The 25,363-nt window shown below is 49.4% G+C and overlaps 1 protein-coding gene across 4 annotated transcripts; it reads left to right on the forward strand.

Moving 5' to 3' along the window:
- Positions 1-5,252: 5,252 nt before the first annotated feature.
- Positions 5,253-25,351, forward strand: LOC125544509 (LEAF RUST 10 DISEASE-RESISTANCE LOCUS RECEPTOR-LIKE PROTEIN KINASE-like 1.2). Of its 4 annotated transcripts, none has more exons than XM_048708233.1 (5): positions 5,253-6,107; positions 23,366-23,398; positions 23,728-24,015; positions 24,102-24,552; positions 24,642-25,351. In XM_048708233.1, the coding sequence occupies exons 1-5, from the start codon at positions 5,354-5,356 to the stop codon at positions 25,099-25,101; spliced, it is 1,986 nt and encodes a 661-aa protein (XP_048564190.1). In that variant the 5' UTR covers positions 5,253-5,353; the 3' UTR covers positions 25,102-25,351. The 4 variants fall into 4 exon arrangements, with proteins under 4 accessions (XP_048564190.1, XP_048564188.1, XP_048564189.1 ...); XM_048708231.1 differs by lacking the exon at positions 5,253-6,107 and adding an exon at positions 13,325-14,511; XM_048708232.1 differs by lacking the exon at positions 5,253-6,107 and adding an exon at positions 15,099-16,634.
- The last annotated feature ends 12 nt before the right edge of the window (positions 25,352-25,363 follow it).

The raw sequence follows: 25,363 nt of genomic DNA on the forward strand, positions 1-25,363 counted from the left end.
AAAGCTGTCCTCAGAAGCTCCTTGACCCATCGCGTTTCTACTGCCTGCGGCGAGTCACCTTCAATTGGAATGGCCTCCAACAGTGCAGCAGCGGCGACGAGATTGTCCATTGGGTTGGAGTAGTGACCCGGAGGTGTTAAAACAGCCTGAGGTATAACGGTGTTTTGACGAGGCGGGTCCATCCGACGAGGCTGAACCGGTGCTCCGGTCCCAGGATCTTCCGCCCGGTTTCCCTCCAGCGGATTACTGGTTCCTGCTCCTGGGGTGTTGAAAAGGTCTCTGGCCTCGAAAACCGGAGGCAAACGGGATCGATACTTCCTCCTCATGACTTCCTGCGACGCGCTCTGGTCCAACATGAGCCTGTAGGCTTGTGCGTCTAGAGCGGCCCGCTCTGTGGCCATCCTGGTGTCCTCAGCTGCCAGATCCGCCTTAGCCTGGGTGATATGTTCCTTTATCTTTGCAATCTCCGCGTTGTGGACGTCCTGATCCGCCGGATTAGCTTCCGCCATAAGCACAGCCAATGCATCAAATAGCTCTGATAGAACTTGAGCCGGCGGGCGCACAGGGCCTCCTGCCCCGGCAGCCGTCGCCGCTACTGAACCGGAGGTTGTTGCCGCAGCGGTCGAAGAATGAAGCGCTGCTTGTGTGCCGGCCATGAATATTCCAACTCGGTTGGGCAGATCAGAGGGGTCCGGAATACTGTCGCCATCGGAACAGCCCCCAATCTGGCCATCTTGTAGCCGATAAAGAGATTCGGTTTCTCCGGTCGATGACTCGTCATTGGAACAAACGACGGTCTCGCTGCGAGATTCTGATCCATCCTCATAACTTCCTCCATGGATGACTCCTACGAAGGCACGCTTCATGGCCGGTTTAACCCGGGCGGATCGCGCACGCTGAGCCGTCTCGACGAGGTCGGTGCAGATGTCCGGCTCAGGGGCCGGTTCACCGATCTTGCCAATGAAAACGTGAATGCCACCAAAGGGGACCCGGTACCCATACTCAACTGAGACGGCCTCGGGGCCCCAGCCTGCGTCGTCGATGTAGAGCTTGCCGCGACGACTCTTAGTCATTCGGCCTATAACGTAGCCCTCGAGTCCTTCAAAGCGGCCCTCCAAGAACCTGAAACCATCGTGCGATAGCCCCACGGTGGGCGCCAACTGTCGTGGTTTTGTCACGGCAGATGTCCTAGAGAAAGGACTTAGTCGTGGAGCCATCGCGACGGGTTAGCTTGAAGGGGTTAAAGCAGACACAGGGATGCAAGAGAGTTTATACTAGTTCGGCCCCTTCGATGAAGGTAAAAGCCTACGTCTAGTTGTGATGGAATTGATGGGGTTTCGATGACTAGGGAGCAAACAAGCTTCGCCTATGTCTCGAGTTGTTGTCTGCCCTTGAACCGCCGCCGGGTCGTCCCCTTATATACACGGGTGACGCCCGTCGGTTCACAGAGTCCCAACACCGGTCCATATTCGTATCCGGGTTGGTCTCTCCTTATTCCTAACTTACAATACAAGTTTGTATACAAATGCCGGTTTACAGCTACAAGTCTAAAACCGACCACGGGCCTTAGGCCCTTGTCTGTCTTCTTGGGCTTTAGCACTCTTGAACTACTGATGAAGTTGACCCAGCCCAGATAGGCCGGTTTACGCCCAGCGGTAATATCCCCAACAGGATCCAAGTGAGCAAGAGGGTGAGAAAATCTTACTTTCCGGACTGCTTGGCGGATTTTTTGTGTTGGCAGAGGGTCTGAACCGGAGGAAAGGATAATTACCTCTGTATCGTCAGCTTGGCTGCCCTCTGCGTCCTCCTGATAAATATCAATGTCAATGAGGTGCATGAAAAATGAACCAAGACAATCAAGTTCTACCTCTGCTTCCGGTTCATCAGGGTCGTCATCAAGCTCTAAACCGATGGGTTCAGTTGCCCTCCTCTTCGCAGTTTTGTTGACAGCTTTCGTTTTAGGTCGAGAAGGTTTCACCGCTTTCTCCTGTGATTTCTTTTTCCAGAAAGGATCATCACCCTGTTTAAAGGATGGGCAGAGGATATTAAGAGTTGAACAATTCAAGGAATACCAGATATAAAGTGAAAGAAAAGCAATTCTTACAGCGGACGGTTTGTTCCGTGTATAGAAGGGACTTAGCCCGGTTTTACTGCAGACAGCTTCCGGTTCATTCAGCATTTTCTTGACGGACTCAGTGACTTTATCATCTTTTAGCTGAATGTTAATATGACGTTGAGAGTCTTTTAGGTCACCAGTGTACTCGCACATTAAACTGGAGTGGCGACTTAATGGCAAGATACTCCAGGTCAGCCAGCAACGAACAAAGTCCACACCAGTCAAACCATCGGCCATGAAAGCTCTAAGCTTGGCGAGTTGTGCTGCATACGAGGCATGTTCCCTGGCAGTTAGCCGTTGCGGAAGTGGATGTGTATTGGTAAGCCGGTGAGCACGATAGCCCGGCAGAGGATTCTCATCTTCGGGGGAAGTGTCCTTACAATAGAACCAAGTTTGATTCCAATCCTTTGGGTGGTTGTGAAGTTTGGCGTGAGGAAAGCTAACATCCTTCCTTTTCTGAATAGAGACGCCACCAAGTTCAGTGTTGGGTCCGTCTACGAATTCAGTGCGACGGTTGAAGTGAAAGAAATCCCGGAACAGCTCGACAGTCGGTTCTTCTTGTAGATAGGCCTCACAAAACACCTGAAAGTTGCAGATATTGGATACATAGTTGAGTCCAATATCTTGAGGGTGGATCTGAAAGCTGTCAAGTACATCACGGAAGAACTTGGATCCAGGCGGTTTAAAACCACGGCCCATGTGATCAGCAAACACTACTACTTCGCCGTCTTTGGGAGTAGGAGGGCATTCAGGACCAGGAACTCGCCAATGGATTTCATCCTTCTTCGGCAAGGTGCCAATTTTGACACATCCATCCAGTTGTTCCTCGGTAACCCGGGAAGGGACCCAGTTACAGGAATAGAATTGTTTGGCCATTGCAAGTGAAGAGCTGGAAAAGATTACTGCCGGTTTATGATTCATAATGACAATGCATAAAGTACAACAGGTTGAGGAAAAAGGAATTTAAGCATGTAAAATTGATAAACCGGAGGAAGTTATAAATCGCCTACGACAGAGTGTTTATAAATGGTAAAACGATGGATGGTTTACAAGGGGACTAATGGCATATGACAGATTACTTTCTACAAGGATAAACCGCCTATGCAGGTAAGGAAGACACAGATCTAAGGCAGAAATGACTAAGTGAGGAAAAACAGGTTTCATAAGTTTGCATTGGAATTTTGGATCTACCGTGAGTCAGGAAAAGAAAAAATATCTAGACCTAAAAAAAGTTTAGTCCTAAAGCAGTTCACAAAAGGTCCATATCAAGTTCTTATGTGCTTAAAGTTTGGTTCGATGGCGGAGATAAGGAATATCAAAGTTACTGCACAAAACGTATCAAGCCTGAGGTCTGCTATCTAGGGACTGACAAAGAACACGGAGAGAGCGCCATGAACTCGTACGAACCCTAAGTGGATCTACAGAGGAGAGAAGGGAGAGACTTACAGCGGCTGTTGAAGTAGCGGAGGGGCGCCGCGTTTCTCTAGTGCGATCAGGTCGATGCAGCGGCCGATGGTGATGTAGAGATGAAGCTCGACGACGACGGCGGCGCTCGGGTGCGGGAGCGTCGCAAGGAGGAAGAAGAGATGGAGAGGCGAAGGAAAGAAAGGGAAAGGGATCCTCCACCTCTATTTATAAGGGTAAAGAGATAAGCGACAGGCGTGGGAATCGAGGAGCCCAAATAAATGGATATCTAACGAGGTTGTCGTTTCAATTGTTGGATGTTCATAAATGAAAGGGTATTTTTTTTACTTTAAATGAACAGATGACGTCACGGCGGTTTACTGCAAATCCGGAGGATGACGTCAGGGCGGTTTACAAGATCTATGCGAAGGTGCAAGGGGAGGAATTTTTCTAAGTGTTGGAGATTGACATGAATAAGTTCAAATCAATCTGGAGCCTAATGTTGGGGATATTATTACTGGACATAAACCGGCCAGGAGTGGACGGGTTAACTCTATGATGATTAGAAGCCCGGGAAGACAAAGGATGGTGGCGCTTTATGAAGGCCCGAGGCCCAAAGGCGGGTTAAGGCCTGTAGACATAAACCAACATTATAATGTAACTTGTATTGTAAGATAGAAGAAATAGAGACCGAGTTGGACACGATGATGATCCGGCTTGGGACTCTGTAAACCGGCGGGCATCGACCTATGTATATAAAGGGGCGACCCGGCGGCAGTTTAAGGAGGACACACAACAACTCGAGAATTCGGAAAAGCGGATTCGCTCCCTGGTCATCGAAACCCAAGCAATTCCATCACAACTGGAGTAGGCTTTTACCTTCATCATAAGGGGCCGAACCAGTATAAAACTCTCGCGTCCTTTGTCCGCTTTAACCCCTTTAAGCTAACCCGTAGCGATGGCTCCACCACTAAATCCTTTCACAAGGACATCTGCCGTGGCAAAACCACGACAGGAACAAACACAAATCCGTGGTGTGTTTGCCATGACAGTGTGGATTTAATCGCCATCTTCGTGGGCAACCTGGAAGTGCAATTATTTGGGACAGAAGGAGGAGAAAGAGGAGGAGGTTGGAGATCGACATGTTGGCTCGTCGTGCGTTTTCCGTCGATCGAGAGGGGGGTGGGGGCGCTAGAGATCTGGTCTGGCAACTAGAGAAGGAAGACGATGGAGATAGGTGATCGAGGGATAGGAGACGACGGCGGCAAGTCGCACTGGGGTTCGAAGGCAGATAGAGACGATGGGCACGTTAGGTTGTGCGGGAAGCGGGGTCGTTCGTCCGGACGTGTGGACGATTGTGCGACACACCGGACATGCGAGTTGTGGCTGGGTGCGCCCGGACGCCGTCGTGCGGGCAGGGTTGTCTCCGTGTCACACAGGGCATGCGGCACAACCCCTAAATGCCGCACCTGTGTCAGTTATCGTCGTCAAAACTAAATTAGCAAAGTGTCCGAACAGTGATAACTAACAACGCGGCTTTATCACCCTGTACTGTAAAATGCACTCCGGCCCACGACCATCCCCATCACCGGCGCCCGGTGCGCCCCCGTCGTCGTCCGCAATGAATAACGGGTGATGCAAGGTCGGATCATCGTGCAACCGCGCACTGCCGCGTGCTCCGTGGAGGATCGAAATTTGCACATCCAGTCGACGCACCTGTCGTCCCCGCCTAACACCCTCACTTGACTCTCACGCGCTACGATCGCGCCAGCTTAGTCGGCGCGACTCCACCCAGCCCCCCACCTCCCCTTCTTGCTCATCCGCACCGCCGCGATGCCTGCCCTCCTCCTCCTCCTCCTCGCCGTCCTGCTCCTCTTCGCCGCGGCCAACGGGTACCCACCCACCTGCGGCAACGCCACCTGCGGCGGCCTGACCATCGCCTACCCGTTCTGGCTGAACTCCTCCTCGGCCTCCAACTGCGGCTACCGCGGCCTCGGCCTTGCCTGCGAGGGCAACACCACGCTGATCCTCCCCGCCCAGTCCCACCACCGGTACAGAGTCTCGGGCATCGACTACGACACGCACTCCGTCTTCCTCGTCGACGACGTCGAGGCCGAAGCCCTCAACACGGCCAGCTGCCCGCACCTCCACTTCAACTTCACCATCGACGCCGGCTCGGCGCTGCAGCTCACGCAGTCGGACTCCAACATCACCTTCTTCTACAACTGCAAGAGGAACGCCTCATGGCCCTCTGCCGTGGAACTGACCGGCTGTCCCGACTACAACGGGAGTTCGTACGCGTTCGCGGGCGATGGCTACACGGACGAAGCGAGCGAGTACGGGTGCGAGGCGGCGGTGGTGGCGCCGGTGCTGGACGCTCATAAGAAGGCCATGATGGAGGCGCCTCCTGCGGCAAGATACGTCGAGGTGCTCAAGGGCGGGTTCGAGCTGAACTACAGCCCGCACTCGGAGCAGTGCGGCGCATGCGAGCGCTCCGGCGGATGGTGCGGCTACCGGCACAACCAGACGCACGGCGGGGTGGGGTTCGCCTGCTTCTGCGACGGCGGGCCCACGGCGGATCAGTGCGGTACGTATGATGCTTTCTCTCCTCCCGCGCGCATTACCTCTTCCACTGTTGCTTGCTTGGGTTTCCAAAATATGCGTTCCCTTTTTTGTTGCCAATGTCTAGAACGGATAAGATGATCCTGAACATTCACGCTATCTGATCTTCGAGCAGAATCAAACTTCCGGAGCTAGCCGTCCATAGCAATCTATTGCGCGCTCGTACTAGTTGCCTAAAGCCCTGAAGGATTCGAGTCTCTGCCAAAGCTTCTCTTCTCATAGAAACCAGAAGCAACAGGATCGTCGAAGTCAATCATTAACGCACCGCAATCTAATCAAGTCCTTCTTTATGAGCTTCCCGGTAGGTGTTTCCCGGTGGTCCGTTAGAACAGCAACAAGCGTTCAAGTCCACAAGTTGCAGCGACGGAGGCAGCAGTGTGAGTCACGCACAGACACACGACCTGACAGGCGACTCCCGAGGTTGGGTTCACAACCCGACGGTAGCTGGGGAGGGGGGCCCTGTTCGCGGATCGACGTCGATAGCTCAGCCCAGTGGTGACCGTCGACTGCTCCGCGTGGAATTGATCGCTCGCCGGTTGCTTCTTACGCTTCGCCCCGACTTCCGTGGACGATCGAGGAGTTGCGTTGCGTTGCGTGGGACGGTTGGCCAGGATTGCCTCCCGTCTTTCGATCTTCTGCGGCCAATTTGGAAAGTTTGGTTGGGTTGGTGCCGGCATCCTCGAGGGTTTTTCTCGCGTTCATACTTCGCACTGACATCGCGTGCGCCGGTAATGTGGCGCGTGTCGCTGTGCAGTAGTACGACTGTATAATTGTAATTGTACCTTGGGCAGTGACCACGCATCAACAGACGACGGACATCAGCGTCTCGTACCTACTGGGCTACTGCTGCTACTACAGTAGGACTACCAGTTAGGTTGCACCCCGCTGTCAACGAAATAAGTTTTGCAACTTCCATCCTCCAAAATCATACGAGGGGAGAGAAGCTAATCTCAGGGTGCGAAAAATATGTTTTAAAAAGCTGAACGGCCGTTGGATTTCGGATGGATGCTTCGGATTGGCCGTACCTAGCTGGTGATGGTGAGGCCTCTGTTCATTTTTTTGAAAACCCATTGGCTAACACCTAAACTCAGAACAGGTCCCTTCACCAGCCCCCACTCAGCAAATCTGGAGCATCCGTCCGAGATTGAACGCTCTGCATTAGGTTTTTCTATTTTTGCACCATAAGGTTGTTGCTTCTATTGCATTATTATTTTTTCTGAAAAAACTTCCGGTCTATTCATCAAACATCATGGCAGTATAAATAACATAAGGAGCAATAAAATTACATAATCTGACTAAAAGTTTGGTACTATTGTCACCCTATCTATACAAGAGAATGTTTCCTTCGACAACCCGCGGACCTTTTGATTAACAACAACATGGATTAACCAACTAGATAAGTTTTTCTTTTTCAAAACCGATACATCTTGCACAGACATCAACTTTGAGGCCACGTCCCTACCGAGCTACCGATTTTTCCACCCCAGTGACAAGAGTTATCACTCTATACAAGATGAAGGTTTTTACATTTTCGGAACCGCCGCTCCGGCTTCGTACCTTCGCAGTACAAGTGTGCGCACCTACGAATGGGCACCGCCCGATGGAGGAGTTCATGCCCCAAAGGTAGCCCAATCTTCATAGTGTAGGATCAAATACAAGAGGGTGACTCGTTACAAGAAGCAAGGGTACTAGTTGAAGCTTTCTAATGTGCGATGCGACCAAAACGATGGGTGAAACGGTCCAAAGTTGCAACAACTTCAACCCGTTGTTCGACGCAAAACCACAAACCGGAACTAACCCACATAAAATAGTCGGGGCCATAAATCATGAATTATGGTAAACTGGAGGTTTCCTCTCACAAATCTAGGTAACTAACGAGAGTAATGGTGGTAAGAATCTTATGTGGTCTTGATGCATAAGGTTGTAGCTAGATGATTTTGACAAAAAGGTTTCTAAAAGGATGGAGTAGGGAGGTATTCCAAAAGGATGAATAGAAGGGGGTTTTATAACCATGGGCAAACTTCCCCACCACCCCCTAGCTAGGAGTGAAAAGAATCCCTTGGCATGCACCTAAGTTCAGTTAAGAAGGAACAACCATGTCAATGGAATTATAAGACAAACTAAAGTTAAGGTTCACCTAACCACTTTTTTTGGCGTGCCTTCTTGTGATTGACCCAATTTTTTTTGGAGTCATGTTAGTGTAGATGATTGTCCTCGCCACGCGCACACATGTACTGAAAACACATACCATTCAAAATGACGATCTGCCAAAAAGAGACCAATGTCGGCACTCTACAACAAGATAATGGTTTATGGACTCTTTGACCTCACTTGCACATATGCATTGAAGTTGCGCACTAGTCGAATTGACAACTCTACCTCCCAAACAACCAATGCCAAGACCCTATAACACATCAACAACTTTTGAAACCACCACTTTGGCTTATATGTTGGCCATAGGACCACCTAAGCAGCCAAAGCTGACAAACCAACCAAATCATGGCAATTTGTAGAGACACCACTGCTGCTTTTTCTCGCCACACCGCCCGGGGTTAACTCCTCCATCACCCTCACTAGTAAGAGATCCTATTACAGTAGAATCTCGTCTGACTAGGTCAATATCTCTTAAGGTAGCACCTCCAAGGAGGAAGTGACGACGACGTTGTTACTGCCAGCTCTTGCAAAAACTATATATTTTGGCTTTTGCCCTAAAGATCCACAAAACATCGTGGCAGGAGATTTGGCAAAGAGGGCCCGCGATGAAGCCTCTAAGGAGGTGAACAATGCTCATGGTCGCCCTATTCACGAGTCTCAACGAAGGTTGATCAGTGTTTTCACTCAAAGTTCTAGCACTCACACAACCGATGCAATCCACACTGGTTATCGCCTAAGGACTTACCAAGTTGGTATACTACATAGGAAGGGATATTTGTTAAATAATTTCTATATTTATTATATTTAATGTGCACAAACACCTACCGTGGGAGTGTTATCATCATTACAGAGGTCATAAGGGTAGTACTAGGATACAAGTGAAGGAGACCGCTGCACAAGTTTTGAACATAATGTCGATAATCGTCCACCTAATGGCAATTATTAAGCCAGGGGTCTGCACTGAGGTTGAGATAGTTAAGGTTTGAGTGGATGGATCACTCTAAACCTTTGGAATGGGACGACCAATCTGAAAGGATCTAGATGTTGCCTAGAGGGGGTGAATACCCATTTTTATAGCAAGTATGAATTCAACTTAATTTCTAAGCTGGAATTGGACTAGCCTGATTATTTTCAAACACAGTATGTAAATATGATAGGCTCAAGTAAGTGCACCAATAAGCCATGTACAGACAAGATTTTCTTTAACAAAAACAAGCAAAAAGTTCAAACTTTACACAAGATATATCAATAGTAGCAAGTACGATTGGCCTACTTCTACACTTGATATATCGTATAGCCCCTTGAATGTTTTAATGGAACACGGTGTAATATTCATATTGCGGAATGGAAGTTGGGGGGGGGGGATAGACAACTCATGTATTTCCTAGGGTTCAAATATCCACTGATATTCCAGCCTTCATCGAGGTGCATGCGGGTTGATGACCCTCTCTTAGTTCACTCTCCTCTCGGGGGATTACTATTCAATATGCTATGGATAGTTGACAATCTCTACATCAACTTAACAAACAACTTGGGCTTCTCCACAAGCTTCACAAAGAGATCATCAAACCAATACTACATAAACATCTGGGAGGTGGTGTCCTCCAACTGAAACAAGCTCCCAGACTCTCACTAGAATCATTACACATGCAATGAGTGCAAAGCTAAGTGAAGGATTGATTGAAGTCTAGAGTGGTGAAATAACTAAAAAAACAAGCCCTAATCAATTTTTAAGTTGATGATAGATTTTAAGATTAGCTAGTACTCCCTCCGTCTGGAATTAATTGCCACTGAAATGAGTGTATCTACACACTGAAACGCGCCTAGATACACTCATTTCATCTAGTTAATTCGAGACGAAGGTTGTAGTTTCCTAGAACATCCTACACATGCAAGTCTTGAAAGAGTAAAGAGTGGAAGCTGAACTTGCAAGAATGTAAAGGGATTCATGAAAGGAATTGCAAACACTGATCATCGCAGATAATTGGCATTATCCTACTCCTTGTTGGTGGAGATTCGGATGCAAAGTCCTAAGACTTGGTACCACAAAGGTCAAAGCATTGGCAACATCACTCATAAAAAGCACACTAAGTGTTTGCGCACCTATTCCACCATGGGTCGATACCACTAAGATCAAAGTCTCACTCCGGGCTCGATCTTCACACAAAGCGGGCAATCTCTAGCCTTCGCAAACTTATTGGTTTCTTCACACCTTGAAGGCCCCCAAGCACTCCTAGTCAATCTAGGAGGCGCAAACCCACTAAAAGTAACAAGATAGAGGTTGCTTGGTGATGAATACCTCTCTTGTGCTTCAAAAGGTAATATCCTCTACACTCAAACCTCACAGAATGAATACATAGGGTTGGGCGGTTGGTTGTTTTAAAGATAAGCTTGGAAAACAAAGAGAAGGGAACAAAATAATATAGCATTAGGGTTGATGTAGAATGCCCTTTCAAATTCAACACAAGACTTGATAGATACTGAGTGGAATGATGGGGTGGGTGCTGGCACTACATATAGGTTGGACCAAGAAATGTGACCATCAGACGAGTTTTTGCACAGCTTAGGGGTTTCAATTTCACTCGGAGGTACCAAAAATAACTAAAAGTGGCATCTTTACATAGGCCCGGAGTGTCCGGCCGGAATGTTCCCGGAGGCACTGAATGGAAATGAAACAGAGGAAACAATTATTGTATGTTGTTCAGAGGATTCATCCAGCGGTGGTTCAGAGGTTTCGAACGACATATATAACTCGTTTTTCACTGCTTCGAATGATCCAGATGAAAAGTGATTAGAGGGTCTCATTGGCCCACAGAACAAAGGAATTAACTCGCTAAAAGAGCCAAATGCTCCTGATGAAAAGTGGTTGGAGGGTTCAAAGAAATGAATAATGTAGAGAGGTGGGCAAAGGAAATATGGGACTTTTGAGGGGTGGAGTTTGGTCTCTAAGCACTTTGCAACAGAAGTTTCACCTTACTAGAAAACCAGTATCCTCTTTTTCATAGTATCAACATACCTAAGGACTCAATGGGATCTTAGACACTAAAGGCTATGAAATGCCCTTAATCTTGTTAACACTTGTCCATGGAGAAAAGAGGGGTCAAACCATCTTCCTAACTTGTCTCTTGTGGCACCTAAGGTGGTCACCACTTAAAATAAATATTACTCCTTCTGTTCCTTTATATAAGGTGTATTAGTTCTTTCCAGAAATTTCACAATGTAAGGTGTATTTCTCTTTTCCTCGTAGTTTCCTATGTGTGCCCTTCCACCATCTATTACATCCCTTGGATAAAAAGTACTACGTAGTTCCCAATAGAAAGGTAGTAAAAGAAAGAATCTCTCTCTCCCTGATTTCATGCACTCACATCTCTCTCCCATCCCACCGATTGATTTTATTCTGGTGCAGCGAATTTAGTTGCCTTTTATTAGGCCGCTGGTTATTTAGTTGCCGCTAATTAACCTACTAACTGCCTAATTAGCTGAGGGTATTTTTGTCCAAAATTCCCCTCAATTCTATTCCTTGGTCACCATGCCCAAAAAAATGCACCTTATATAAAGGAATGGAAGGAGTACTCCATTTAATCAACTTATCATAGATCATAAAAACACTAGGGGCAATGGATGCACTTCCACAAAAAGCAACTTATGATGTAACCTCACACTATGTAGCTCATGCAATGGGTTGATTGCTAAAACAAAGGGGGGAATTCACATCAACCCCCCCCCCCCGGCCGAAGGAAGACATAAATAAGGGCCCAGATTTATGCCTATCGAGGTGTCTATATGCATTCTAAAGGCTTCGGAGGACCGAAGTTCCGGCGATGTCCATAAGTTTCTGGACTCGCCTGGAGTCCCAGCAAAAATCCATCCAGAGGTTCTAGAGAACTAGAATGACCAACACAAAAACGCCATAACTTTCTCATACGATATTGTTTTTAAAGATCTTGGCCTTGAGCCACCATGACCCACATTGGCGGGATCGAACCCTAGACAGGGCCGCTCCACTGGACCGAGCATGCAGTCGCATTGTGGCAACAATGCGTTAACTTGATGGTGGCCACCACTTAAGGATACCGCTCATGATCAGAGTTGGATCTACGCCCCTAAGGGCCAGATCAGGTTCACCCCTAGCTACCGGCATAGCTACCGGCAGGGATGACCCACCACCTTTTGCAACGTCATCCGGGTCGAGCGTCTGGACAGGGTCCCCCATTCCGCGACCTTGGTAGTACACCATCATGCCATGTATGGCATTGGCTCATGAACATAGCCTCGTAGATCCCTGTGTCCTTATTCCCGGTGGCGCGAACCGTTTCTGCTCCATCCCAAGTCGTGTGTTGCGGAAACGGTGGCCAGTGCAGTGCTAGCTAGCTACCGGCCCCGATATGGAGGGGCAGTGGACTTACCCTCACCCGCCTACATCTACAAGGGGAGGCAAACATAAGCACGTGAAAGGATGCCAGGGACGTGATCACCGACGACATGTTGGTCTGCCTATGGCGACATCCGCAGAATCAGTGGCAGGGGAGTGGCTCCCACCAGCACGACCACCCCTCCCTTGAACTAGTGGCGGGGAGGCGGCCAACATGATGCCAGCAACTCAGGAGGACGGGGCGTGATAGTGTCGTCGCCATCGCCATGGGAGATGGAGACGATCACCCTGACTTTTCCGATCAATTGGTTTCGCTATCTATCTTGGATTGAGGGATCTTTTCATCCAATGAATAGAATCCAAATTAATGAGAATTTCCCCGCAAAAAATGAGAATTTTTACCATTAGAATCATCATCCAATATAATTCCATATGATATATATTTGTTAATGTGAAAAGTTTAGGTTGTTTACAATGAACTTGGTTAAACTTTACAAAACTTGACCTAGGCCAAAGCTAATAAGCAGAGCATATAAAAACGGAGAGAGTATATCCGAGAATGTAATAACGCACGCTTGACGCGTTTTCAGTAGGTAGCAAAAATGCCTTGTGCAGAAAGGCACATAAAAAAAATATCATACTCAAGTCTCAAGTAGTACTACGATCGGGCTGGAGGTCAAGTCAACTAGTGAAGCCATGGCATGACGCGGGAGGCAGCCCATCATGATCCATTCATTCATTTTGGCTTTTCTCTCAACAGCAAAGTGACCCAAGACGAGGAGACCGACTTTGCTTCGGTCTTCCGCGAATCAGCTCCACGCTAGTCCTAGCGGCACACCAACCAAGCAAAATTTCCACCAGACCCGGTCGCGCCCGCGATTTAAATACGGCGTCGCTCGCCGGAGCCTGTGGCGTGCAGGACCGAGCAGAAAACAGCCAGCCAGATTCGTCTTCCTCCTCTCGCCAATGGCTCACCTACCACCACACTCGCTCTTCCTCCTCCTCCTCGCCGTCCATGTCTTCCTCGCCTCCCATGGCTCCCCTCTTCCGCCGTCCAGCACCTACGATGATTCCATTTGCTCGGAGTCGTCCAGGTGTGGCGGCGTTGACATCACATATCCATTCTATCTGTCAAACGCCACTGGAGCAACCCCTGATTACACACCCTACTCATGCGGCTACACCGATTTGAAGATCTTCTGCCAAGGCGAGGGGAAGACCGCGATCGCAACCCTTCAACTCGGCCGAGACAAGTTACACAACTACACCGTCCAGAACATCTTCTACGAAAATCACGCCATCATTCTGAGGGACACTGAAGCCTTTATTAGCGGCGGCAAGTGTCCCACGGTCACCCACAACGTGACATTCGACAGGGAGTGGCTAAACTACACCGAGTCCTTGGAGGAGCTCACCTTCTTCTTCGGCTGCCACTCCACGGAGAGCGATCAGCCGGCTCCTGATCCTCCGCTAGACAAGTTCCAGATCGACTGCAAAGGGTTCAGTCCGCCTCCAGGCAGTGGAGACGGTTTTTCCTTCGTCTTCAGCTCTGAGGAAGGCAACGTTTCTCGGGAGCACGAACTGGCTGAGTACTGTAGGCAGAAGGTCATCGCGCCGGTACTCCAGAAAGATGCTGTGAGAAGTGGTCTGCTCGTGTTGCCGAGGGAATATGGCGTCGTGCTTGGACAGGGCTTCGAGTTGGAATGGAAGCAGAGCAAGGATCGGCAATGCGAGCTGTGCGAGAAATCTTATGGACGCTGCGCCTACAACGAGAAGAAGGAATTCCTTTCTTGCTTGTGCTCCGGCGGGATCTGCAAGAGCAATCCAAACCCTCCATCATCAGGTAAGTCCTTCACAACCGGTCCTTCAATTTCATTGCCGTTTGAAAACAAAAATGCCCGAAAAACGAAACCGAGAGCGTGTCTGTCGGTTTCGAAAACAGAATAGCGCGTGAGAAGCAGTAATATTTGCTCGCCATTTCGTCAGTGGACAAGGACGGTTCCCGACCTTTTCCACGCCCCTTGTTCCCTACCATGTATCGAAACGCGCCAGCTCGTGACTGCGGGGTTCATTATCATCAGGCGGACCGCTGCCTCCAGTGGAGCTTTTCTTCTTTTTCTTCTCTGAGTTTTCCGGGTTAAAGCATCTCGAGCCGTTGGAGCCCCCAGGACAATCGCCGGACCAAAAATAGCACGTCCTAAGAGGCAAAATATTTTCGCTGGATGAAATGCGAGTACGTTTTTCCAGTCGTTGGTGCCCCCAAGACAATCGTCGGGCAAAAAGTGATTAGGTGGGTTAGAAAAAAGGAGGAGTGGGGGAATAGGATTGGCTGTTACTTCCGCCGGCGCCCTCAAGAGAGGCCAGTGCGTTGTGTTTGGTCTGGGTTTGCCGGCGCTAATTTGAGGTCTTGGGAGGGAGGGGGGGGGGGCTTCGGGGGCACGGCCGGGCCGTTTTTTGTCCTTTTACATCACCGGTGCAAAGAAAATGGTCTGGAGGGGCGGCTCGAGATGCTCTTATGTTAGACAAACACGTAGTACCTTCATCTGCAGTAGGTCTTCGGAAGAGTTTTGACGTGGTCCTTATTCTTTCTTGGGTTTGGCTACGGCACATCTAAATACATCTAGATATGGTACGTCTAGATGTGCTGTTCTTTTTGTAGCTGGGAGGGATCCAGCTTGGATCACCACCAACACCAGGTGCACTGTTTTTACAGAGACTATTAAGAGAACTTAGCGATTCCCAAATTTTAAAAACCTGCTGTGGAAGACAAAAGGGTACATGGGCGACTAGCTAGAAGCCTTTCTTCGACGCGGCTGGGCCAATAAACTGAATAAAGTATACCACACCAGTCTCCACGGAACAACGACGGGAGGTAGCAGTACAGCAGACGACTTGCGTGGCACACTCGCGTTATGTGTGCGCGAGACCGGACTGGTCAAAGGTTTGAGCAAGAGGGGCCTTCCAAGCCAGCCAGCCGCCGGAGAAACTCGCAAGGCCTCCGCCACTTATAAACGCGGAGGAGGAGGAGCGGCAAGAAACAAACGGCCCGGTGCAGACAGCCACCAAACCAGAGGGGAAGAAAAAAGAGGCCCTCGTTCGCCTAACTCCATTAGCCCATAGCCATGCCTCTCTTGATATGCCACCGGCTGCTGCTGCTTCTCCTCCTCTGGGTCGCCGCCTCCCATGGCGATTCATCGGATGATGGAGCTTACGACCCCTCCATGTGCCTGAATCAAACTTACACATGCGGGGACGTGAGGATCAGCTACCCGTTCTATCTCGTCGGGAAGACAAAAGATCTCAGGGGCAACGACAACTCCTACTGCGGCTACCCTGGCCTGGGGATCCTCTGCGACGACGACAAGCCCATCCTGCAGCTTAGCGGCATCATCAACTACACCATCAAGAGCGTCGACGGCGCAACCGCAACCGTCTCCCTAGCCGACCCAGCGGTGGACGACGACCGCAACACCTGCCCGAGACCAAGAATCGACCGCAACATCACTTTGCAACAGGGATCGTTGCCGTACTTCTCTGACAGCACGGTCGATTACCTTATCTTCTTCATCAACTGCACCTTCTACCCACCGAGCGACATCCACCCGATCGGCTGCCAAAGCTTTTACGGTGGTCTTGGTCTTGGACCCTCGTTCGTGCTACCGGATGATGCAGTGCCTTCCGGCAACAACTGGGCACAAGCGTGCAGCCAAGTCATAGAACTGCCTGTGCACAAAAGCCCGCCGATTAACCATACTGATCCTGCATGGACAAACGGTGGATATGCCAAACTTCTTCGTCAGGAATTCCAGCTGGGATGGAACGAGATCGGGAAGCCCACTGCATGTACCCAGTGCGAGGGAGCCAATTCCAAGGGACGGTGCGGTCACAACCGGACCGGGGATTTCATAGGCTGCTTGTGCCCTGACGGCCGAGTACACTCCGTTTGCAATAGCACCGATGTCACCGGTAAGTTCTTTTTGAACAGGCAACTTTTTCCTTGTACAAGTTGCGTGGTTCTACTAACATGTAACGGATTTCCTAAATCTCATATCTATCTAGTCTAGATGAGAAATAGCAAAGTTTGATCTAACTCCTACACATAATTTGAGTAATAGAAAAAAAAACCGCACGAATCTTCACAAAAATCAAGTGGCGTAGGAGTTAGATGTGAATTGGTTAAGTCTCATCTAGATGAGCCTTAAGTTAGTCAGTGCCTATTCTCTTCTTCTTAATTACTCCCTCCGTTCCTAAATATTTGTTTTTCTAGAGATTTCAACAAGTGACTATATCCGAAAAAAATGAGTGAATATACACTCTAAAATGTGTCTATATACATCCGTATGTAGTAGTTCATTTGAAATATCTAAAAAAACAAATATTTAGGAACGGAGGGAGTAATATATATAGTGAGGCTTTTGGACTCTGGTTTTGAAAGAGAAAAAGGGCATGTCCTCAATTTATATCGGCTCTCAGAGAAATACCTCACACACATACTCTCCCATCAAGATGGGATTTAAACCTAACTCCGTTAGTTTGTGAAATCACTTGGAATTTACAAAGGTTGGTCGCTGATGCTTGCATCTTTCCAGATGTCGCTCGCCATACGATTTCTCACCAACTAGAGGGTTGAGTGCAGAGCCTAAACATTTCTGATCGCTGCAAATCAAGCCTGTCAGATCCCACATAACTCTGAATCTTCAGTTTTGTCAGGTTTCTTCAGGTGTGAGAGAGCCCGAAACCATTCTTTTACATGAAAAAGCCTGAAACATTTTTACTTTTTTGCGGGGAGAGAGCCTGAAACTTGGACCAACTTGTTTTTTTCTTTTGGAAATTAACTTGGGCCAACTTGTTGCATATAAATGTTAGGAGTTTTTTTTGTGGCATGGTAATGATTCAGGTTGTGAGTAAACTGAAGCCTAGCCAGTTCTAACTCGTAGGCGAGTCCAATTCCCGCCCGATTTGGACGTGATTGCTTCATGTGAAGTAAACGCGTTCTATTTTACTCTTCTTTTATCTTGCGGGGAACGCATTACTGTTACTCGAATGACGAATAGGACTCTGCGCATGTTTTCCTCAGCTGTTGCCGGAAGGAATTAGATGTCATCTTAACCAATCCGCGGATAAGCCTTTGTTTTTTTTGTATGCAATTTCTTGATCGTTACTAAAATTTGTCTTGGTCGACCGAGGACATTTTTTTTCTTGATCAACCGAGTTGTTGACCAACTAGAATCTTAAGAAATCCATCTAGCGACACTGAAGAACGCGCCCACAGTGGGAACAAGCCGGGGCCCTCCACAATATCTCCACCTTTTATGTCTCATCCAATTCTGATTTCTTGCGGGGCCATGCGGCTCTAGGACTGGGTGCGACGCATGGGCGCGTCGTGGGAGGTATGAGGAGAAAGCGAGGGAGGCTTCGAGTTCAAGTAGGAGGTTGAGCAGGAGCAGAGGCAGGATTGGGTTTAAACTATGCCTAGGGTTCTCATGGTTATGGTTGATCTTTGGGTCATCTAGTGGTGGCGAAATTTAACATTGATACATCAAAATTAGGCCCATCTTGACGAGCCAATTTATGGTAACAGTGTTTGACTTATCTCGAATTTCAAACTTTTGATGAAGTTAGCACTAACCACTGACTTTTTGCCTGTCAGTGGTGTTCGTACCACTGATGGCTCATCAGGAGACGGTCACAAATGTTTGACTACTAATGTTGTGTTTTGTGGTAGTGACTCTTCACTAATGCAAGCACGCAACCAAACTAGTTGCCGTCTTTTTAGGGCATGGATCATAAAATAGGCAACCGAACATTAGACCTAGTGGACATTCGACCTTGCTTGGCTCCACGAGGCATGGGTGCCATAGTTTCCAAGAAGCGTTGCAGGCTTTGGTGGCGGCGCCTAAACTAGGTGGCGGATCTTCAAAAAGACCACGATGTCGAAGCGTTGCCATCACCTGATTTTATGAGTCGGGCCAGGGATTTTCAATCGGGTTCAAGGAGGAAGAAAGACCACAATGATGTCTCCGATGAGGGGCGTGATGTCCACAAAGGTCACTGTCATTGGAGCCCGTTATCAACCCGCCATAGCTTTCCCTTGGTCCACATATTCCCACGCCTAGCAGTTGCATCGCCTCCATTTTTGCGGAACCGCCATCGTAGAGGCCATCATTGGTCGGACCCAAAAAGGCTCTAGATTAAACCTAGCAGCTCGTCCGCCTCCCATTCTAGAGATCAACTCGCCCACCTTACAGCCGAGGAGAATGGCATCGTCCGTGAGCACCTCCTAGGATATGACAATTCATCAATCGCCAGACAAGGGCGCTGCCCTGGCTACCGTGACATCATTGTCGTCATAAGCCACCACGATGGGAGAACTATGAAAGCCCCATCGTTGTCATCCATCATAAGGCAAAGACTACAGCATCCCCTGACGGTGGCGGATGTGCTTAGATCCGACATACATACACCACAACAGGAGATTAGCGAGAGCTCCTGCCGTCGGCATCCACCGCGAGGCTTGGGGGAGGTGGAGGCGGCTAGCTACGGTTGGGAGAAAGAGCAGTGGTGACTAGCACTTGTCAATTGTATCGAATCAATTAGAAAGTTAAATGGAGGTTCACTTTGGAAGGTTATACACCGGATCATTTGAATTTTGAAGATTTTCGTAATCACTTCAGCTTTGCATTGCGTGTGAGAAAAGGGAAGATAGAAATGTCAGGGGAGCGGTTGGGATGTCCACGTGGCCGGCCGAAGAGAGTGTGTGCATACCCACCGTCATAGACGTGCAGGTGCAGAATCGTCCCGAAAGACAACCAAGTCTTTCTAGATAAAACGCCAAAAAAGAAACCACTGTCGAGTCGCGGCTCAGCTACGGGGAGGAGACTTGGCACAGCCGAGGCAAGCTGGCCCGTCGCAACTGCCACAGCACAGGCGTCCCATCAACTGTCACGGTGCCGTACGTCCCGCACCGCCCACCCAACCGGCCAACCCCCTCACCCGAACCCCGCCCAGCCATGCTCAGCGCGCGGCTTATAACCAGGAGGCAGGCAACCAACCGCGCAGAAACCGGCCCAGCTCGTGCCAACCAGAGAAGAATTCGAGAAACTGGCCATGTCTCCCCTCCACCGCCACCGCCTCGGCCATGTCATCGTCGTCCTGCTCGTCGTCCTCCTCGCCGCCGCTTCCCATGGCGGTCCAGCCGACCTCCCGACGTGCCAGCTCGAGCCTCTCACCTGCGGCGATCTCACTGTCCGCTACCCGTTCCGTCTCTACAACGGGACGGAGGACGCAGTGCCGGCGTACGGCGGGCCGCAGTCGTCGTCGTACTGCGGCTACCCCGGCCTGGGCATCGTCTGCGACGACGACAAGCCCACCCTCCTCCTCGGGGGCCACGACTACACGGTGTCGGGCATCAACTACACCAGCCTCACCGTCTCCCTCGCCGACGCCGACGCCCTCGACGATGGCACCAGCTGTCCCATGGTCGATCACAACGTGACCGTCCCGAAGCAGTTCCATCTGCCCACCTCCACCGTCGCCTACCTCTTCTTCTTCCTCAACTGCACCTTCCCGCCGGAAGCCGATTTCCCTCCCAATCCCAAGCCATTGCGCAAGCCGCCGAGCATCAAGCCGGTCACCTGCGGGAGCTCCGGAGAAGAGCCTGCCACCATGTCCTTCGTGCTGCCGGAGCGCGAGATCCCTCCCAAGGACTGGTGGCAGGCGTGCCGGTCAGTCTACGCAGCGCCCGTGCTCAAGGACGCCCTCCCGGCCGACGCAAAGGACCCCGGGTGGAGGGAGGACGGGTACGCGAAGGCTCTCCGCGGCGGGTTCCAGGTGGGCTGGGACCGGAGCTCCGGCCCGTGCGACCCGTGCGAGCAATCCGGCGGCAAGTGCGGGTACAACCGCACCGCGGGCTTCCTGGGCTGCTTCTGCGCCAACGGCGCCCTGGTAGTTGGCAACGCCGCCGGCTGCAGCAAGATATCTGACACCACCGCGCCATTGCCCGGTAAGCCCACCGTTCCGATCAAACTGCTGCAGCACTTCTGTGACCGAGCACCGTACACACCATCTAATCTTGGTGCTGAGAATCCTCATTTGCCTTATAGCCCGTCCTTCACTCACAACCAACAATCCGGACACTCTGGGTAGCTTCGCTTGGCAGTCACTAGTAGTAATTTGCATGCCATAACTGAAGTCATCATAGGCTCATGGTACTCGCTAGCTTCATCCACACTCATAACCTGACGGGTGCATAGGCCACCTGAGCAACTTAGAATTTTCAGCGTAGAAGAAAGAGAAATATCAGCGTGTGAAAGGAACCAAAGCTCTCCCTGGAAAAAGAAAGGAAATGAAGCTCAATAAATCACACCCGTACCATTCGTCCTCCCATGCCTTCTTTTTCCATCCGACAATGATGCCTCCGATTTTCCTCCCCATGGCCCAACCGTCATTGCGTTGCGTCGAGAGGAGTTAATACTCTTTCCGGAACATCCATGTCCAGCAAATCACGTCGATCGCGTATGCTTCACCATACGGCTACTCGGGGAAGAAAAAATTAATGCACATCGACACAACTCCATCCATGGACTCGGTCCTTCCGAGCTCCAAAATCGTCTCCGGTTACGCGCAACTCCATCCAGCGACCGCGGGGTCAGTTCAAAACTGGGACACTTGTTATGGATCGGAGGTGGCAGTAGCACTTTTTCATGCCCCGTCTGCCGTCTTGGCTGCTGCGGCAGCTTCCCGGCAAGAGCTAACCAGCGAATTGATGGTTCAGTAGGTGATCGGTCGCAAAGTTGATGTGCACCAGGCCTTTGCCCTGTTTACTTGAAGGGTCGACATCCTTTCACACTTTGTAATAACAGACAGAAGAAGGGAGGCACATTCATTCGACCGCTGGTCGTTGTTGCCCTGCATCGCTGGTGTTCACACCGCATGATCCACACAGGGCAGGTGAAGCAACCTGAGATCTGGGCCGCCTCCAAAATCTGTGCAAATCTTCTATCATATGGCTACAGAAACATTACTTTGGACCATCAACGTCTGATTTGAACAATTTGGGGGCGTGTTATTCAGCTTTTTTATCTTTAGACCTAACCTAGACTGGTTCAGATAGTGTGAGTTGGTGGCTCAAAATTTGCTCCGTCTTTTCCAAGGAATTAAAAATCGAGCCCTAAAGCAAAAACATTGAAGTTCATTGTGAAGTATAAAACCCAAGACTTTCCAGGCCATTAGTCTTTGATTTTGAATGCTTTTTCAGACGTCATGGTCAGATAATATTTTCATTTTTTATATGAGGGAAAACTTTTCAGTGTTTCAGCTGTCTTGAGCATGTAGTTTTCAGTTTTCCTGCCTTTATGACTTCTTCAAATTTCTTTCCTGATGCCGATGCCCTACCTATAGGTATCTTTAATGTTCCCCTAAAATACTACTACTTGCCATGCCTATATATACTCTCTGAAGTTCATTGTAAAGTATGTTAACAAATACTCTGAGGACTAAAGCCCACCGCAAAATGCAAACTTGTATGCTTTGCTACAACTTTATCCAGAGTCATAGTATTTTAGTTTTGCTGTCATGATGCACCATTTCTTGAAAACAAAATGTTAATTCTTCGACAAGCATAGTATTTTCGTTTTACTGTCATGATGCACCATTTGTTGGAAACAAAATGTTAATTCTTAAACAAAACTAAGAAAAGATGAATGCAAAAATCCATAGGTGTGAGTTGGTGGCTCAAAATTTAGTCCCTCTTGTAGGGAATAAATTGAGCCCTAATGCAAAAGCACTGAAGTTCATTGTTAAGTATAAAAACCAAGACTTTCTAGTAGTATTAATCTTTCATTTTGAAAGCTTTTCCAGACGCTCTAACGTCATGGTAAAATAATATTTTCACTTTTTTACAAGGGAAATTTTTCAGGATTTCAACTGGCTTGAGCATGCATTTTTTGCGTGCCTTTATGAATTCTTCACTTATCTTTCCTGATGCTGAAACCCTACATATAGATATATATAGTGTCCCCTAAAATAGTACTCCCTCCGTCCAAAAAAACTTGTCCCTCAAATGGATGTATCTGGCACCAAGTTAGTGTTAGATACATTCATTTGAGGGACAAGCCTGGGACAAGTTTTTTCGGACGGAGGGAGTACTATCTGTCATGCATGCCTATGCATATGTTAATTGTGATTTTAAGGACTAAGCCCTCATAAATGTGAGCAAAGTCTTGTATTTTTCATCTTGCTGTCATGATGCACCATTTCTTGAACACAAAATGTCAATTCTTCAACAAAACAAAGAAAAGATGAATGCAAAGATGCTGCATCTGCTTTTATCTTCTAATAACCTAACCTAGACAAGTTCAGATGGTGTGAGTTGGTGGCTCAAAATTTAGTCCCTCTCTCTTTTGTGGGGAATAAATTGACCCCTAATGCAAAATACTGAAGCTTATTGTTAAGTATAAAAACCAAGACTTTTAAGACTAGTAGTCTTTGAATGCTTTTTCCAAACTCTCTGATACCAATGGTCAGATATTCGTATGGCTATTTCAGCTGTCTTGAGCATACGTGTTTTCCTGCCTTTATAGTTTTCAATAAGCAGTCAGAATTAATGACAGGAAACAATATATTACTCATCATTTGGTTGTCCTGTAATTTTGAGACTTTATTGCTGACTTTTTTGTGTGTTTGTTATTGTCATGCAGGTTCGAACAAGAAAAGGAGTGTCACTATAGCAGGTACTACACATGCATATGTCCCGTGTCACTTATCAATACTCGTGCAGTTATTTTCTTTCCTTGTTAATGTTTGGATGCCGCACAAGACCTGTTTAAGCTATTTCAGCAGCTACGATTGATCGGTGATTCAGCATATATGAAATATGAACTTGCACTCTGCTGACACTTGTAGTTTAACTGCGCTTTTGATTTAGTTCTTTCAGTAACAGAGATTTGTGTCAATCTTACCATCGCATCGACCTGATACTATCTGTACATTCCTCTGAGTTGTACAACTAGCTGATACAATGCCAGTGGTTAATATGTTCGATCTTCATAAAAAAAATCAGGTGTGGTGGCCGGTGTCGGAGGTGCATTGCTTGTTGCTGCTGTCATGGTCTTTCTGTTCATTTGCAAGAGAAGGCAGAGGAAGGTGGTGAACTCGTCTTCGAAGCTCCTCAAGTACAGGTACAGCGGCTCGGGCGGGACCCCGACGCGCTCCAGGGGCGGCGACATGGAGTCCGGCAGCTCCCAGGACATGGGCAACCGGTTCAGCTACGAGGAGCTCGAGGAGGCCACCGATTCCTTCAACGAGAACAGAGAGCTCGGCGACGGCGGCTTCGGCACCGTCTACAAAGGTACTACAACACGTGAAATGCACTTGTGCAACAATCTACCTACGTAGCTCCGTTGGTGGAGACCTGAACTTGATCATGGGTTGCAGGTTACCTTGGGGACGGGCGGGTGGTGGCGGTGAAGCGGCTGTACAACAACAGCTACCGGCGCGTGGAGCAGTTCGTGAACGAGGCGGCGATCCTGGCCCGGCTGCGGCACCCGAACCTGGTCATGTTCTACGGGTGCACCTCCAAGGAGAGCCGCGAGCTGCTCCTGGTCTACGAGTTCGTCCAGAACGGCACGGTGGCCGACCACCTGCACGGGCCCCGCGCGGCGGAGCGCGCCCTGCCGTGGCCGCTCCGGCTCAGCATCGCCGTGGAGTCCGCGGCGGCGCTGACCTACCTCCACGCCATCGAGCCGCCCATCGTGCACCGCGACGTCAAGACCAACAACATCCTCCTCGACACCGACTTCCACGTCAAGGTCGCCGACTTCGGCCTCTCCCGCCTCTTCCCGCTCGACGCCACCCACGTCTCCACCGCCCCCCAGGGCACCCCAGGGTACGCACCCACGCCGCTCCTGTCCATGGCATATATTGTGCAGACACAGACAGGAGCATGTAACTGACGGATCATTTTGTTGATGGCAGGTACGTGGACCCGGAGTACCACCAGTGCTACCAGCTGACGGACAAGAGCGACGTGTACAGCTTCGGCGTGGTGCTGGTGGAGCTCATCTCGTCCAAGCCCGCCGTGGACATCACCCGGCAGAGGAACGAGATCAACCTGGCCGGCATGGCCATCAGCAAGATCCAGAAGTGCCGGCTGGAGGAGCTGGTGGACGTGGAGCTCGGCTACGAGTCGGACCCGGCGGCGAGGAAGATGATGACCATGGTGGCGGAGCTGGCGTTCCGGTGCCTGCAGCAGAACGGCGAGATGCGCCCGCCGATCAGGGAGGTGCTGGACGTGCTCAGGGCCATCCAGGATGACTGCCTGGGTCACAAAGACGGTGGAGGCAAAGGCAAGAAGGACTTCGCCGAGCCCTTCTCTCCCAACACGGTGCACGCTCCCTGGGACAGCAGGAACACCACCCCTAACACCAGCCAGTAGTAGATTAGTAGATCAGTGTTTGCGGCCGGCCGAGTTTTTATTTTATCACTATTGAGAGATTTGCTTGCCGTGTATGAGCGATCCGACGATTCCTTTTTTTCCCCTTCCAGGTGATGTAAATATGTGCTTGTTTTTTTAAACTGCCACGGTAGAGACAGTACTGTACATACTACATACGTACACTGGAGAGGTGTGCTGAACTGGTTATATGATGCATATGATTACATAGGTTTTTACCATTTGGGATTCACCTGATCTTGAG

This window comes from Triticum urartu, chromosome 3 (assembly GCF_003073215.2).
Source record: "Triticum urartu cultivar G1812 chromosome 3, Tu2.1, whole genome shotgun sequence".
Taxonomy (NCBI): Eukaryota; Viridiplantae; Streptophyta; class Magnoliopsida; order Poales; family Poaceae; genus Triticum; species Triticum urartu.

What these genes read in the sequence shown, in the direction of transcription:
- LOC125544509 (XM_048708230.1), top strand. Translation starts at nt 19,776, where the DNA reads ATGTCTCCCCTCCACCGCCACCGCCTCGGCCATGTCATCGTCGTCCTG. An exon ending in CACCACCGCGCCATTGCCCG is followed by an intron (nt 20,671 to 23,365) that starts GTAAGCCCACCG and finishes ATTGTCATGCAG; the next exon opens with GTTCGAACAAGAAAAGGAGT. An exon ending in AAGGAGTGTCACTATAGCAG is followed by an intron (nt 23,399 to 23,727) that starts GTACTACACATG and finishes AAAAAAAATCAG; the next exon opens with GTGTGGTGGCCGGTGTCGGA.